The sequence below is a fragment of the Anopheles bellator genome, chromosome 2 (assembly GCF_943735745.2).
Source record: "Anopheles bellator chromosome 2, idAnoBellAS_SP24_06.2, whole genome shotgun sequence".
Taxonomy (NCBI): Eukaryota; Metazoa; Arthropoda; class Insecta; order Diptera; family Culicidae; genus Anopheles; species Anopheles bellator.
Window position 1 is genome coordinate 81,100,907 of NC_071286.1, and position 11,762 is coordinate 81,112,668.

General features: G+C 48.0%; 3 protein-coding genes across 5 annotated transcripts; all 3 read left to right on the plus strand.

Annotated features, from left to right (window-relative positions):
- Nucleotides 1-1,506: 1,506 nt before the first annotated feature.
- On the plus strand, nucleotides 1,507-2,624 carry LOC131210701 (uncharacterized). Its single transcript, XM_058203982.1, has 2 exons — nucleotides 1,507-1,615; nucleotides 1,670-2,624. Exon 2 carries the CDS (start codon nucleotides 1,681-1,683, stop codon nucleotides 2,131-2,133), a length of 453 nt encoding a protein of 150 aa, XP_058059965.1. The 5' UTR covers nucleotides 1,507-1,615; nucleotides 1,670-1,680; the 3' UTR covers nucleotides 2,134-2,624.
- A 215-nt stretch (nucleotides 2,625-2,839) lies between these two features.
- On the plus strand, nucleotides 2,840-4,885 carry LOC131209944 (lysophospholipid acyltransferase 7). Of its 2 annotated transcripts, none has more exons than XM_058203117.1 (3): nucleotides 2,840-3,221; nucleotides 3,311-3,758; nucleotides 3,824-4,885. In XM_058203117.1, exons 1-3 carry the CDS (start codon nucleotides 3,013-3,015, stop codon nucleotides 4,574-4,576), a joined length of 1,410 nt encoding a protein of 469 aa, XP_058059100.1. In that variant the 5' UTR covers nucleotides 2,840-3,012; the 3' UTR covers nucleotides 4,577-4,885. The 2 variants fall into 2 exon arrangements, with proteins under 2 accessions (XP_058059100.1, XP_058059101.1); XM_058203118.1 differs by having other exon boundaries at nucleotides 2,840-3,217; nucleotides 3,313-3,758.
- Nucleotides 4,886-5,240: 355 nt separating this feature from the next.
- On the plus strand, nucleotides 5,241-11,499 carry LOC131208487 (RING finger and CHY zinc finger domain-containing protein 1). 2 transcript variants are annotated; one of them, XM_058201261.1, is made up of 8 exons: nucleotides 5,241-5,272; nucleotides 6,102-6,608; nucleotides 7,176-7,337; nucleotides 7,800-7,958; nucleotides 8,026-8,148; nucleotides 8,223-8,378; nucleotides 8,456-8,684; nucleotides 8,765-11,499. In XM_058201261.1, the coding sequence occupies exons 2-8, from the start codon at nucleotides 6,468-6,470 to the stop codon at nucleotides 9,277-9,279; spliced, it is 1,485 nt and encodes a 494-aa protein (XP_058057244.1). In that variant the 5' UTR covers nucleotides 5,241-5,272; nucleotides 6,102-6,467; the 3' UTR covers nucleotides 9,280-11,499. The 2 variants fall into 2 exon arrangements, with proteins under 2 accessions (XP_058057244.1, XP_058057245.1); XM_058201262.1 differs by lacking the exon at nucleotides 5,241-5,272 and adding an exon at nucleotides 5,287-5,338 and having other exon boundaries at nucleotides 6,079-6,608.
- The last annotated feature ends 263 nt before the right edge of the window (nucleotides 11,500-11,762 follow it).

Below are 11,762 nucleotides of genomic sequence, written 5' to 3' on the forward strand. Positions count from 1 at the left end.
TTTCATTCATTCACGGTAATCCTTGGGCCACGACCACGGACAGTGGCATTTCATAATCTTTCCATTCGCTCTACCCCACTCTCAACTGAGCGATAACGACGCTGGATGGTTGCTATGAAACACAAATTCCAATCCGATGATTGCGCTGCGACACACTCTAAAAAAACACCTTCAACATCCGGAACCGGAACTGTGCGTAGCGCAGGCAGACAAAACAAAGCCACATACAAACACACAGACACACGCACTGGGTACACAAAGAAAATACAAACCTCGATTGTGTCTCCGGAGTGGCCTCAACAACGGCAGCAGTCCGTGGGTTTTCGCGATGAACGATGGAAAAAAAGCACACAGAAAACACAATATGCGCACGTTGCACTTTTTACCCCCCCACGGCACACTTCGATTCGATGCACCGCCACGAAAAACAGTGGTACGGTTTGAAGTTTACAAACTCTTTGCCAGAAACACTCCCTGCTCGAGCCTTTTACACGGAAAACATCGTTTTGCCAACAATATTACGATGATCACGATGTTGATCATCGGTTATTGATGATGATGCAGATGGCTGCCTGCTACGAAGGGGACGGCCATTCTCAATAGACGCGTGGTGCATTCCGCGAACCTTGGACACCCCGTTTGTCGCCACAGGGGAAATTTGCCCGATGGTTCCCGGCCAGGAAAAGATCACTTTCACAGCAACTCCACCAACGCCATTGCTGCTGTTTCGGCTGCTCGGTCACTGTTTTCTGCGGGGCTAACAACGCTTTCCACGACCCACTTATTGTGCCGCATAACAAATAGAAAAGGACGCTCTGCGTACTTCGAAAACAATTTCACTTTGCGGCCGGACTGAAAATCAATCTGTACTGTACTGAAAACTGTACTTAACGCCCAAAAATATTACCAATAGGCAAAAAACACAACACAACACGCTGAATTTTTGACAACTCTTTTGACTTTTGACAACTTGTATTTTGTGAACGCCTGAAGGTTTTCAAACTGCGTTCCCGAGCTCTGTTTTTTCCCTTTCCGATCTCTTTTCTCTCTCGTTTCTCTATTCTCTCGTTCAGGTTAAGCGTTCCCGGTCTCTAAAGTTCTCTAGATTTATAGTTGTTCGAAAACCTCATTTTAAATCGTATAAACTTTTGACACACACTGTATCTAAACTTTTTAGACAACTTTTTTTCACATACTGTACCAAACGTCAAACCGATCCCGAACAAAATCGGCACTCAATTTCTCCATACTGAGACCAAAAATCTCACGTCAAATTGTTTTCTCGCCAAGGGCCAGAAAGAGAACGCGACAGCGAGCAATATTTTCTCTCGCTGTCACGCTAATATAGCATCCAGTCCGCCACTCAAACGACAAACTGTTGGAAATTTTTGGTTCAGTGCAAAAGCATAAACGGATAAAGGCCAGAAAGAGAGCGCAACACCGAGCAATATTTTCTGTCTTATTCGCATTGATGCGGCACTTCTCACGGACCATTCCTAGTTGTCAAAACGGTCACTTCAATTTTCTATGTTCCTACGTTCGACGTTTGTTTAGAAAAAGTTATTGTGCGTGAAAATCGTGTTAAATATTTAATTTAAAGCAACTGATTATCACGGTAAGTAACAAACAGTGAAGTGAATAGTGAAAGTGCATCTGTTTACATTTTCAGCCGTGTTTACAATGAAGAAACGACTGACCATCCCATTGGATCGCTACCATGGACAAGACGGTCCAAGACAGCGACGGAACACTTTAAACAGAGCGCGCTATATGGTGAAGAAATGCTTGGAAGCTGACGCAGAAAGGGTCGATAGTGTCGCCGGACCTTCCGGCATTTCCGATGTTCCTGCTTCTGCTGTTGCCGTAGACGTTCAGGACGTTCCTACCACCGCGGCCGATGTTCCGGAGATTATCGAACAGACCGAGTTAGAAGCAGAGTCAGAGGACGACGACACAGATGTTTCGTTCGATGAAGTTTACGACGAGGATCTGTCCGATGAGTTCGACGGAGAAGACGTGGACCCGGAAATCGTCGAACAAACCGAACCCGAAACCACCGATGAACGTTTCCGGCACGCTCTGAAGGAGTGGTTTTTCCTGAACAACGTTCGGTCGGTCAACACGTTCTGTTAGCAAATCGACTTTGGCCACAATATTGCTGACCAGGGACCCTAGCGAGGACCTTTCCGAGGAGCTTGGATTCATCGTATCTGCAAATAAATCCAATGGTGATAGATTGAACGATAACGGCCCGTTATTCCGATACAACTTAATGTAAGTATACTCACATATTATGCACGTATCAAATGTATCAAAATACTAATCGATGAATTCAAAACTTTTTACATGTTTACGGTTTGCTGGAGAACAACAACTACGTCCACTTTGTAACCGGTGTAGGCGTACGAAACACAAGCACGCAGGAGAAAAACAAAGAAGCCTGCCACTGAATGCCAGCGATGCAGCGGGAAATTTTCGATTCATCGATGTATAGCGTAATTTTCAGAGTTAGGGATAGTTACGTGACGTTAGCACTGGTGACGTAGTCATAGAGTTAGTGTAAATGAAATAATTATAGAAAACTTGTAATTTAAAAACACTTGGCGATAAATACAAAACATTGTTTACATCGGATTGACAGTTGAATTTGAGGGAGAGGATGAGAGTGAAAGAAAAATATATGAGACCCGCTCACGGAGCGCTCACGGAGCTAGTGAGGCGGATTGGGATATAAACGCGATTTTTGGGATATAGAAGAAGGAAAGTGAGCCGTTATATCTCAATCCAGCCATAGTGAGAGAGGTTGTCTCACAGGTTGAGATCTGGGGCCAGAAAAATGAAAAATTGAGTGACTTTTTTGTTCGGGATGTTTGTTTTTTGCACCACTTCGAAGGAATCAGCATATTTCGGTGTTGGGTTTCGTTTCGTTCGTACCCTTTTGCTGTGTAATCGTAATCGTGTAACCAAGCGAGCGGAACTCGGGCAGTGAAACTTCTTGGGGAGTGAAGGACAATGAAGGACGACATAATCTATTTGGTGCTGCTGGGCTCGTGCATCGGGTTTGGCCAGTACTACCGCAAGATCCGCGATCCGGGGCAAAAGAAGCTGATCGGGACCGCGGTTGGGCTGCTGGTGGTGCTATCGGTCAGCGGATTCCACATGCTGCACATGCTGTTCTGCTATCTCGCCAGCGCCCTGCTGATAATCTATGCTAGTCGCAAGTGAGTTGTAGCGCGCTGGCCGCGATAACAAATCATCCGATAGATTGTAACGGCGTGGGATTATTTGAAAACCATTCGCCTCTTTCCAGAGTGTGTCATTTGGCCTGCTTCGGCTTTATGTTCGGATACCTGTTCTTCTTCCGTTCGCTCGCGATGCTAGGCTATGAATCGCCGCCGGGCCACACGAACATGATCCAAATGATTCTCACCCTCAAGCTGGTCGGATTGGCGTTCGAGGTGAATACGGCCTACGGCAAGTCGAAAGCGGTAGCGGCCACCGGCGGCGGTGATGCCGGAGCGTCGAGCGAAACCGATCGTGTTCTGCTGACGCTCGATATGGCTGACATTTTCCACTACAGCTTCAATTACGTCGGTGTGCTGACCGGGCCCTACATTACGTACAAAACATACCATGACGCTATCCACCTGCCGTTCAGTGGACGCGCGGATTGTGTTGGGGCCACGGTGGAAAAACTTAAGATGGTACCTCTGTACGCCGCACTGTTTCTGCTCGTTTCGTACGTTTGGCCACTCGAGGTAATGAACGAGGAATCCCTTCAACGGTAATCCCTTCCCGGCTAATCCGACGTTCGTTTTTGCAGTACGCGACAAGTGACCAGTTCTTCGAACTGCGCCCGTTCCTCTATCGTCTCTGGTACGTGTGGCCGACATTCTTCATTTTCCGTATGCGCATCTACACCGGTATCCTGCTGAGTGAGTGTGTTTGCACGATGGCCGGTGTCGGGGCTTACCCGGTGGCGCTGGCCAGCAAACCGGGCAACGGACCGACGAAGGAAGTCGTCGGGGGGCTCGAGGGACCGTACGACTTTGAGGCGGTGCGCAATATCGATATATTAAACACCGAGCGCTGTTGGACGTTCCGCGAGGCAATGAAGTACTGGAACATGTGCGTCCAATATTGGATGGCCATGAACGTCTATAAGCGCTTCCCGAGCAAAAAGTATCGAACCCTGGCCACTCTCGGCGTTTCCGCTATCTGGCACGGCGTGTACCCGGGCTACTATTTCTGCATCTGCGGCGCCCCGTTCTATTTGCCGATCGAGGATCTGTACGTGAAGCTGTTTCTGAAGGACGCGACCGGCCAGCGGCGGTTGGTGCTCAACGTGATCTGCTGGATATCAAAGTTCTTTGCCTTTTCGTACATGGGCATTGCGTTCCTGCTGCTAACGGTGGACAAAATATGGCACTACTACAGCTCGGTCTACCACTTTGGCTACGTGCTGTGGATTGGCATGTACGGCGTTGGGGTGCTGATTGCCAAGCAGAGAAAGGCTGCCGCAAAGCGCGAGGATCGATCGCGAGAGCAAATCGCAAAGAGTACAAAGGGCGATTAACTCAGCCCGCCCGATGATTTCGCTCGAAGCGAATGATTTGAAACGTTGCACACACTAGGTTCTGTTTGTGTTCATTTTTACGTTTATGGTCTTAGCAAATTCGTTATTTACACGTTAGTCAGTTTGACTGGTTTATATGGGTTTAAATGTTAATAAGGCGACCTCAATTTGCACACTTAGGGGGTCATGTTGGACTGCAACTTGTGTTGAAGGCACATTCTTACAAATGCAAGACTCCTTTCGAATGGTCCGCATCGGTTAAAAGCTCAGCTACTTTTCATATAAATGTTATAATACATAGTCAACACTGAAGAACAAAACCTATAAAATATTTTGTTAATTAATGTGGAAAGAAACAAAAGAGCGGACGGTTATGGCTAAACAAATCAAAACAATTATGACTAAAACAATACCTGAGGACTGTAAAAAGTACCGCAAGACAAAACGATGCTTGGCAATAAAAATCCTTTATCCATTAAAATAATTTATCAATCCAATCAACCAATTTTGAACTTTGTTCTAAAACATTATTTGAAATCATAATGTTCCATAATCATTATTTGTTCCAGTTAGTCATATTTAGACCAGCGCAAGTGAGCTGTCATCATTTAGACCAGTTCACTGGTGCGTCAGTTCAGAGGTATGGAGTGAACTTTGGTATCGAATGGAACTTTGGTGCATTTGCAGCGTTTGATTGTACGTCCGAAGAGAAAAATCCTTTCCAATTTGCAAACCACAATATCTGAGCGACAGAGATTTACAGTGCGTACAGAAATAAAGTGTGCAATCGGGCGACGCATTGTACCAAATCCTGTTAATCGATTCCGTGATCCATCTGTACCAATCCAGCGCACGCTTCTGGTCGCTTCGCAGCGCACACCACACAGCAAAATTGCGTTTCCTGCGAGTCCGTGTGGAGCAAAAGCAATCCCAGCAGCGCGATTCGCGCTAGTTAAGTAGTTCATTGGTGCCATTGGCGAAAATGGATTCCAATCGGTCTCCATCGTAGTGCGTGGTGTGTGACCGTGCGTTTCGTAACCACACTCGATTTCCGGGTTTAGAAAGCAAAAGCCCCAAACATATACGTATGCGTACTGTTCGCCGTGTGTTCTTGCGTTCCATTGCGTTTTCAAGCACAGCCCAGTGGTCAAGGAACTGTGCTGCTGCGTACCATCGAGAGGAAAATCAGCAGCAACACCAACAACAAAGACCCAGCAATCGATGACGTAGTGCAAACGCGCAGCAAACGTAGCAAACGCAGCAGGCAGAGCAGAAGCGAAGTGAAAGAAGAAAGAGTCGTCAGCGCGCGGGGTTGGCCGCCAGACAAGAGCGGCCAGACGAAACGGGGTGCGGGGTCCGTTGCGCTGGTTTCACTTTCCCTTTTTTGAACTTTTATTTTTTATTGACTTACTTGGCGACGTTGGCGGGCCGCGCGTGCCGCGTTGAACGGAAAATGAGGGACGGAACTCCTTTACGCTACTGTTTCTATTGTTTTATTCTAGTGTCATCGTTTAATCTGTTACAGAATCCGTGGCGCTAGGCTCAGGAGCGCGGCGCAGTGTCGCGGCGGAGCCCTTCCCTTTGCGCAAGTTCCGAATGAAGTGTCAAGTGTGTCAGATGTAAACATTATTTCTTGTGAGCGCGTGTGTGTGACGCTGCCACTTGTGACATGTCAACTCATTAGTCCTCCGACAAAATCCCAGTAGGCCTTGATGTAAGAAACCCAAAAGTAAACAAAAGTTGGGTCAGAAAGAGTCATTCATCGTGCTGATAAAGATAAACAAAGCTACCACCCACACCCGCTCTCCCCCGGAAGGGACTAACCGACACTGCTCCCCGGGCACTCGACAAACCATCCCTAGTCCCTTTCGGGGACCCGCAGCCGGACACGATGGACGGCGGCAAGAAACCGATCCCAACGGCCAATAATGCCAATAATGGCGCGGCAGCGATGACGACGGCCACCGGTGGCGGACAGCAGAACGAGAAACGGGTCGGCTGTGCACACTACAAGCGGCGGGCAAAGTTTGTGGTAAGCAGTGGCCACCGAGGTGGTGGTTGGAGTCGCTCTGAAGTGATCATGCTTTGCGTTGCTAACCTTGCAGAAAGAAAGGCCCGAGGAGAGCGAAAGTGGTCGCTGCCACCACCAACAGCCGCGGTCGGTGGTGGGAGTTCATCTCTCCGGCCCAGAAGTTCATTCACTTTCTTTCACTTCCTCCCGAAGACCCGGCCAAACCACTGGCGTTACGGATCGCTGCGCGCTCGCGTTTGCTGCAGCATTCGCGCCGCCTCTCCCTCTCTCTCTCCTTTTCACTGGCTGCTTTGATTGTTTTCCCCATTAAACCCGGATAATAAGATGATAATTTATGATTCGAATGGTGCAGAAATCGCTTTCACATCTTTCCCAGCTGACGTTGGCCCTTCCCGTTCGTGCGGTCGAGGTTGCTGTGATTGCTAAGCGGTGAACTTAGCAATCGTGTTGCGATTAGTGTGCGGCCAAAAGTCTGAGCTTAGCAGCCGTTGGCAACCGCAACCGCTAGTTGATCGCCTAATACAAATAATATTTTGATTTGATTGTTTTGTTTGCTCTCTTCCTCAGACCCCATGCTGTAACAAGTTCTACATGTGCCGGTACTGCCACGACGAGAACGAGACGCATTTCTTCAACCGGAAAACGGTCACCGAGCTGATCTGCACCGAGTGCAATACGCGGCAGCGAGTGCAGGCCGAGTGTGAAAAGTGTGGCGTGCGGTTCGGACGGGTAAGCGACGGCCAACCAGAACCAGAGAGAATCGCAGCCCTCTGGCAAGTCCGGCAAGTGAGCCAGCTTCCGGGGCTAGATCCTATACAAAGAAAAGTTGTTTGCAAGACCCCAATAGCCAGCGGTATACATTGCAATTCTTTAACCCCTGCTCTAACGCGGAGGGCCTTTGAATTGGATTCGATTCCGAAAATTAGGTCAAAAATATGGGTTAGGCCTGTACTATACGCTTTCCCGGAACCTGTCGGTTTGTAAAATCGATCGCATAACGATTGTTTACTTATGGTTGTTTTGAAAGTTAAAGAACCCCGATGCACGGGGCCTGGTCAGAAAGAAGATGCACGTTGGAACATTTATAGCTCCAGATGTTGACGTTAAGGGTTGTTGGAACGAGTTGTTCCACGCTTGTTTACACGTTAATGCTGTAATGCTTGCTACTATTGTTTCTGGTTTCTCTCGCAGTACACCTGTCTGGTATGTAATCTATTCGACGACGAGGATCGTAATCAGTATCACTGTGATGGATGCGGCATTTGTCGTGTCGGTGGCCGTGGTCGCTTCTTTCACTGCGAAGTATGCAACATGTGCCTGCCGCTGCAGCTGAAGTACGATGGCCATCGGGTAAGTTTGGATGGCTTGAGAAGGCTTTAAAAGCGAATCCTTATCTGTTTGGTGTTGGCTTTTGCAGTGCGTGGAAAATGTGTCCCGTTCCAACTGTCCCGTCTGCCTGGACGACATACACACTTCGCGCATTCCCTGCCACATTCCGGACTGTGGCCATCTGCTACATCGAACGTGTTTCGAGGAGCTGGTGAGAGAGAATTATTTTGCCGCTGAAGAAAGGCAGAGCCCTGAGGCTGATTCTTTCTCTCCCTCTGTTTGCAGCTCTCATCCGGTCACTATGCTTGCCCCACCTGCCAGACATCGATGATGGACATGAACCAGCTGTGGGAGTTCCTGGACGCGGAGGTAGCTGCAACGCCCATGCCAAAGGAGTACGAAAACTATTACGTTGACATTCTGTGTAAGGATTGCCATAAGGTACGTTGCGCCGTTGCACGCGTTGCACGCAGTGCCGCTCGACTAACGACTGGGTCTGCTTTGCTTCTTTTTGTTAGGAATCGACGGTAAAGTTCCACGTGGTAGGTCTCAAATGTACGCATTGCGGGGCCTACAATACCTGCCGGACGAAGACGAAACCAATCGATGGAACGAGCAATGGAAGCAGTGGTAGCGGCGCACCAGTACCACTACCACCGCCACGCATGACCACGACAGCAATGGCTACGGTATCGTCGTCGCCGCACACGCTGCCAACAGCGGCCAGTAGCATTCACAATGAAAACGGTATGATCAAGAAAATCTCAAGATCTCCATCTGAGCGATCGATCGGTAACAAACGTCGCGATTAATCTTTCTTCCGGCAGGAACGACGTTACGATTGAATCACCTGTTGAATGGTGAAAGTTCTACGACCTCAGTCATCGAGGGCGGAGGACCTAGTACGTCAACGGCACCGTCGGCTTCTTCCGCGTCGTCCTCCTCATCATCATCGTCCTCCACTGGCTCTGCGTCATCGTCCTCGACGATGGTGAGCACTGGCGTGTCGCTCACCGGACAACGGAACGGACTGCTCGCGGCTCATAATGGCCCACAAGTAAACGCGACACCCGGCCGGAGCAACACGAACAGTAGCGATAGCTCCAGCAGCTCTTCCAGCAGTACCAGTGGCCGAAGGCCACCGAACGATGACGGCGATGGCGGCGATGGTGTTAGTGGTGCAACTGCGGTTGATAGTAATGGTCCCGTTACCAATGGAACCACCAGTACCGTGGCCAGCAGCAATGCTGATGGGGGTGAAAGCTCTGGCTCGCCACCGATCTGCGACGATCGTTCCTCCTCGTTCAATAGCAATAGTCACGACGGTGCCGCGCAAATCTGAGACTAAACTCCCAATCCAACCAATCAGAACAGTGTCGTGCGTTCGTGTTCCACAGCGCCCATTAGGCTAGAATTGTTTTGCTGCCACCAACACACTCATGTAACCCCCCCAAACTTCTCTCTATCTCTCTCTCTCTTCCAGTCTCTCTCTTTCTTGTAGTCCTGTAGTGGCTCCAGGTACCTCTGCCGATAGGGTATCAAGCATTAAACTCAGCGCGAGAAACAATAGGTTGAGAAGAGGATGGAAAGTAACGGAGGGGGTTTCACCGGTGTTCATTCCAATCATCGTGCGCACGTTGAACGAAGAAAAGTCGCTTTGTGTTCACCTTATATTAGGATGTGGGAAAAGAAATGCATTACCGACCTTGGTCAACATTGTCATATGTAACCCATTTCTCATCCCCAGTCACCGTCCCGTTTAAGAAATGGGTCAATTTCTTTCCGTTTGGCCGAAACTTCGCAGATGGAAATCCGATCCATCATGTTTGGTGTTAATTGGTGTGGCATCGAGCTTCGTTTTGAATCGCACTTTGCGCAAACTGTTTTATGGTGGATCTTTCGCTCCTGAACGATGCTACCGAGAAAACAATGGATTTCTTTTTCCCCAACCTTATATTTGCTATAATATTATTACGAAACATTATCTGTTGATTTCTGTTACTGTTAGTGTACGTGTGTACATTTTACTTTTTCAAGTCCTGCGTCTATGTCTTTGCGTTGTTAGTTTATTCTTTTTGCAATGTTTCCTGTTCCGTAAAATCTGGCACAACTCCAAATCTCAACTGTCGCCCCCATTCTGTCTCTTTGTATCCTGTGTCTTCGCGGGAACGGGAACCGTGTTAGGTTCGATCGTAAAATGCAACTTTCCGTGTTTCCTTTTGGGTACCAATGTAAGGTTAGACCGTAGATATGGTAGACGAATGGTGGTAGGTGGTCACTCGACAAATCGCGAGCTCGCACACTAAATTATTCTCAGTTGCGCATCACGTACCCGCTAGCCCTGCGAGACATTGGCGCCCATTCTTCTGTGTATTTATTTACGTTAAAGCTGGCTGTAGCTGCGTTCGTTCCTGTTGCACCTACATACAGTAGTGCACCTTGGTTCAGAAACTCGGTCGGTTTTGCTCTGTGCATAACTTTTTCACATCTTGCTCCACTTTATCGAGGCGCACTCAGGCAAGCTCTACCATCGCTTCGCACCCAACCGTAAACGACCCATTGCCTAAGTTACACCTTCTTTACCGTAAGTGTATATTTTTGTGATAAATTCTTCGCGGTCCGCAACGCGTGATATTTGGTCAAAGATGGAAGATGAAGTTGCGGGACGGAAGAGAGATGGTTGCGGATTGATTGGGCACAAAGTTCAGGCAGGGAATATGATAAAGAAAGAAGGAGTGGTGTATCTCTCGATGGAATTTGCCGGCGGCGTCGCGAGGACAACCCCAAACCGTCAGCTACGTTAGTCTCGTAATAATGGTCAGTAGACCTGTTCAAGAAATTTGAATGTATCTTATAAAAAACAAAAATACAAAATAAAAGCATACAATTGGAGAGCAGAAAAGACAAACGTTGGCTCAATTATGTGTTGGCGGATGCGGTTGGTGGATCGATAGGTTACGATTACTTGTTAACCGCGGGTGCTCCTTATTTAGGAAGATCGTTGTCAGGTGTTTCTATCGATTTTTCAAGATCGGCGATGGAAGACCTGGTTTTGTGGATTCCTAGTTAGTTCAATAGCGTGAAAAATCGGTTGAGAGAGAGAGGAAAAGTTCACTTTACACATCGCCCACCACTGGTAGGGTGCGTTAAACAGGGATTCGAAAGCGATTAATGCGATCAAACTACGTAACTACCGGTCGGACCCGGTTCCGATGGAACACAGTCAGAGATATAAACCGTTGAACGAAAAACGGAAAACAAACCATTATGCAAGTAGTATTAAAATTGAAACTAGATTCGAACATAGTTGCTGGAAGATTACTAAACCCGTTGGCGCTGTGGTTGGTGCACGGAACGCAAGCGTCACTGAGCCGACCTTGCCAAGGCGTATTAATTTATAGCTTAAAAACTAATAAACCACACTCAACCACTAAACACGCAGGGAGGGCAAACGAGACTATCGGCTGGATGTTGGTGGGGAAATACATTTATTGTAGAACGACTTTTGAACGAGTCCCATCGCAGTAATAATAGTAAATGAATGATGAGAACCGAAAGCGCATCCCTCTGATGAAACCTGATTGGGGTACCACGCACGTGATGGGACCGAGGGAAGGACACGTTTAATGGTTCAATTTCATACGTACAGAATAAAGAAACGTTCACTACCGTATGACTCAACAGAGAAAATGGCCGTATTTTCTTTCCGTTTCGAATAACCAACATAACGTATAATAGTGCGCCCGATGAAAGCGACGGCTGGTGAGGTGTGGTGTCATCAAATATGTCCGAAAAAGCATGTCTATAGTTTTATATTTTCCGGGG

Excerpts from the sequence above, each read along its gene's own strand:
- LOC131210701 (XM_058203982.1), top strand. The coding sequence starts at position 1,681 with ATGAAGAAACGACTGACCATCCCATTGGATCGCTACCATGGACAAGAC.
- LOC131209944 (XM_058203117.1), top strand. The coding sequence starts at position 3,013 with ATGAAGGACGACATAATCTATTTGGTGCTGCTGGGCTCGTGCATCGGG. Across the intron at positions 3,222-3,310 it reads ATAATCTATGCTAGTCGCAA|AGTGTGTCATTTGGCCTGCT; the intron begins GTGAGTTGTAGC and ends GCCTCTTTCCAG. Across the intron at positions 3,759-3,823 it reads CGTACGTTTGGCCACTCGAG|TACGCGACAAGTGACCAGTT; the intron begins GTAATGAACGAG and ends TCGTTTTTGCAG.
- LOC131208487 (XM_058201261.1), top strand. The coding sequence starts at position 6,468 with ATGGACGGCGGCAAGAAACCGATCCCAACGGCCAATAATGCCAATAAT. Across the intron at positions 6,609-7,175 it reads AGCGGCGGGCAAAGTTTGTG|ACCCCATGCTGTAACAAGTT; the intron begins GTAAGCAGTGGC and ends TCTCTTCCTCAG. Across the intron at positions 7,959-8,025 it reads TGAAGTACGATGGCCATCGG|TGCGTGGAAAATGTGTCCCG; the intron begins GTAAGTTTGGAT and ends TGGCTTTTGCAG.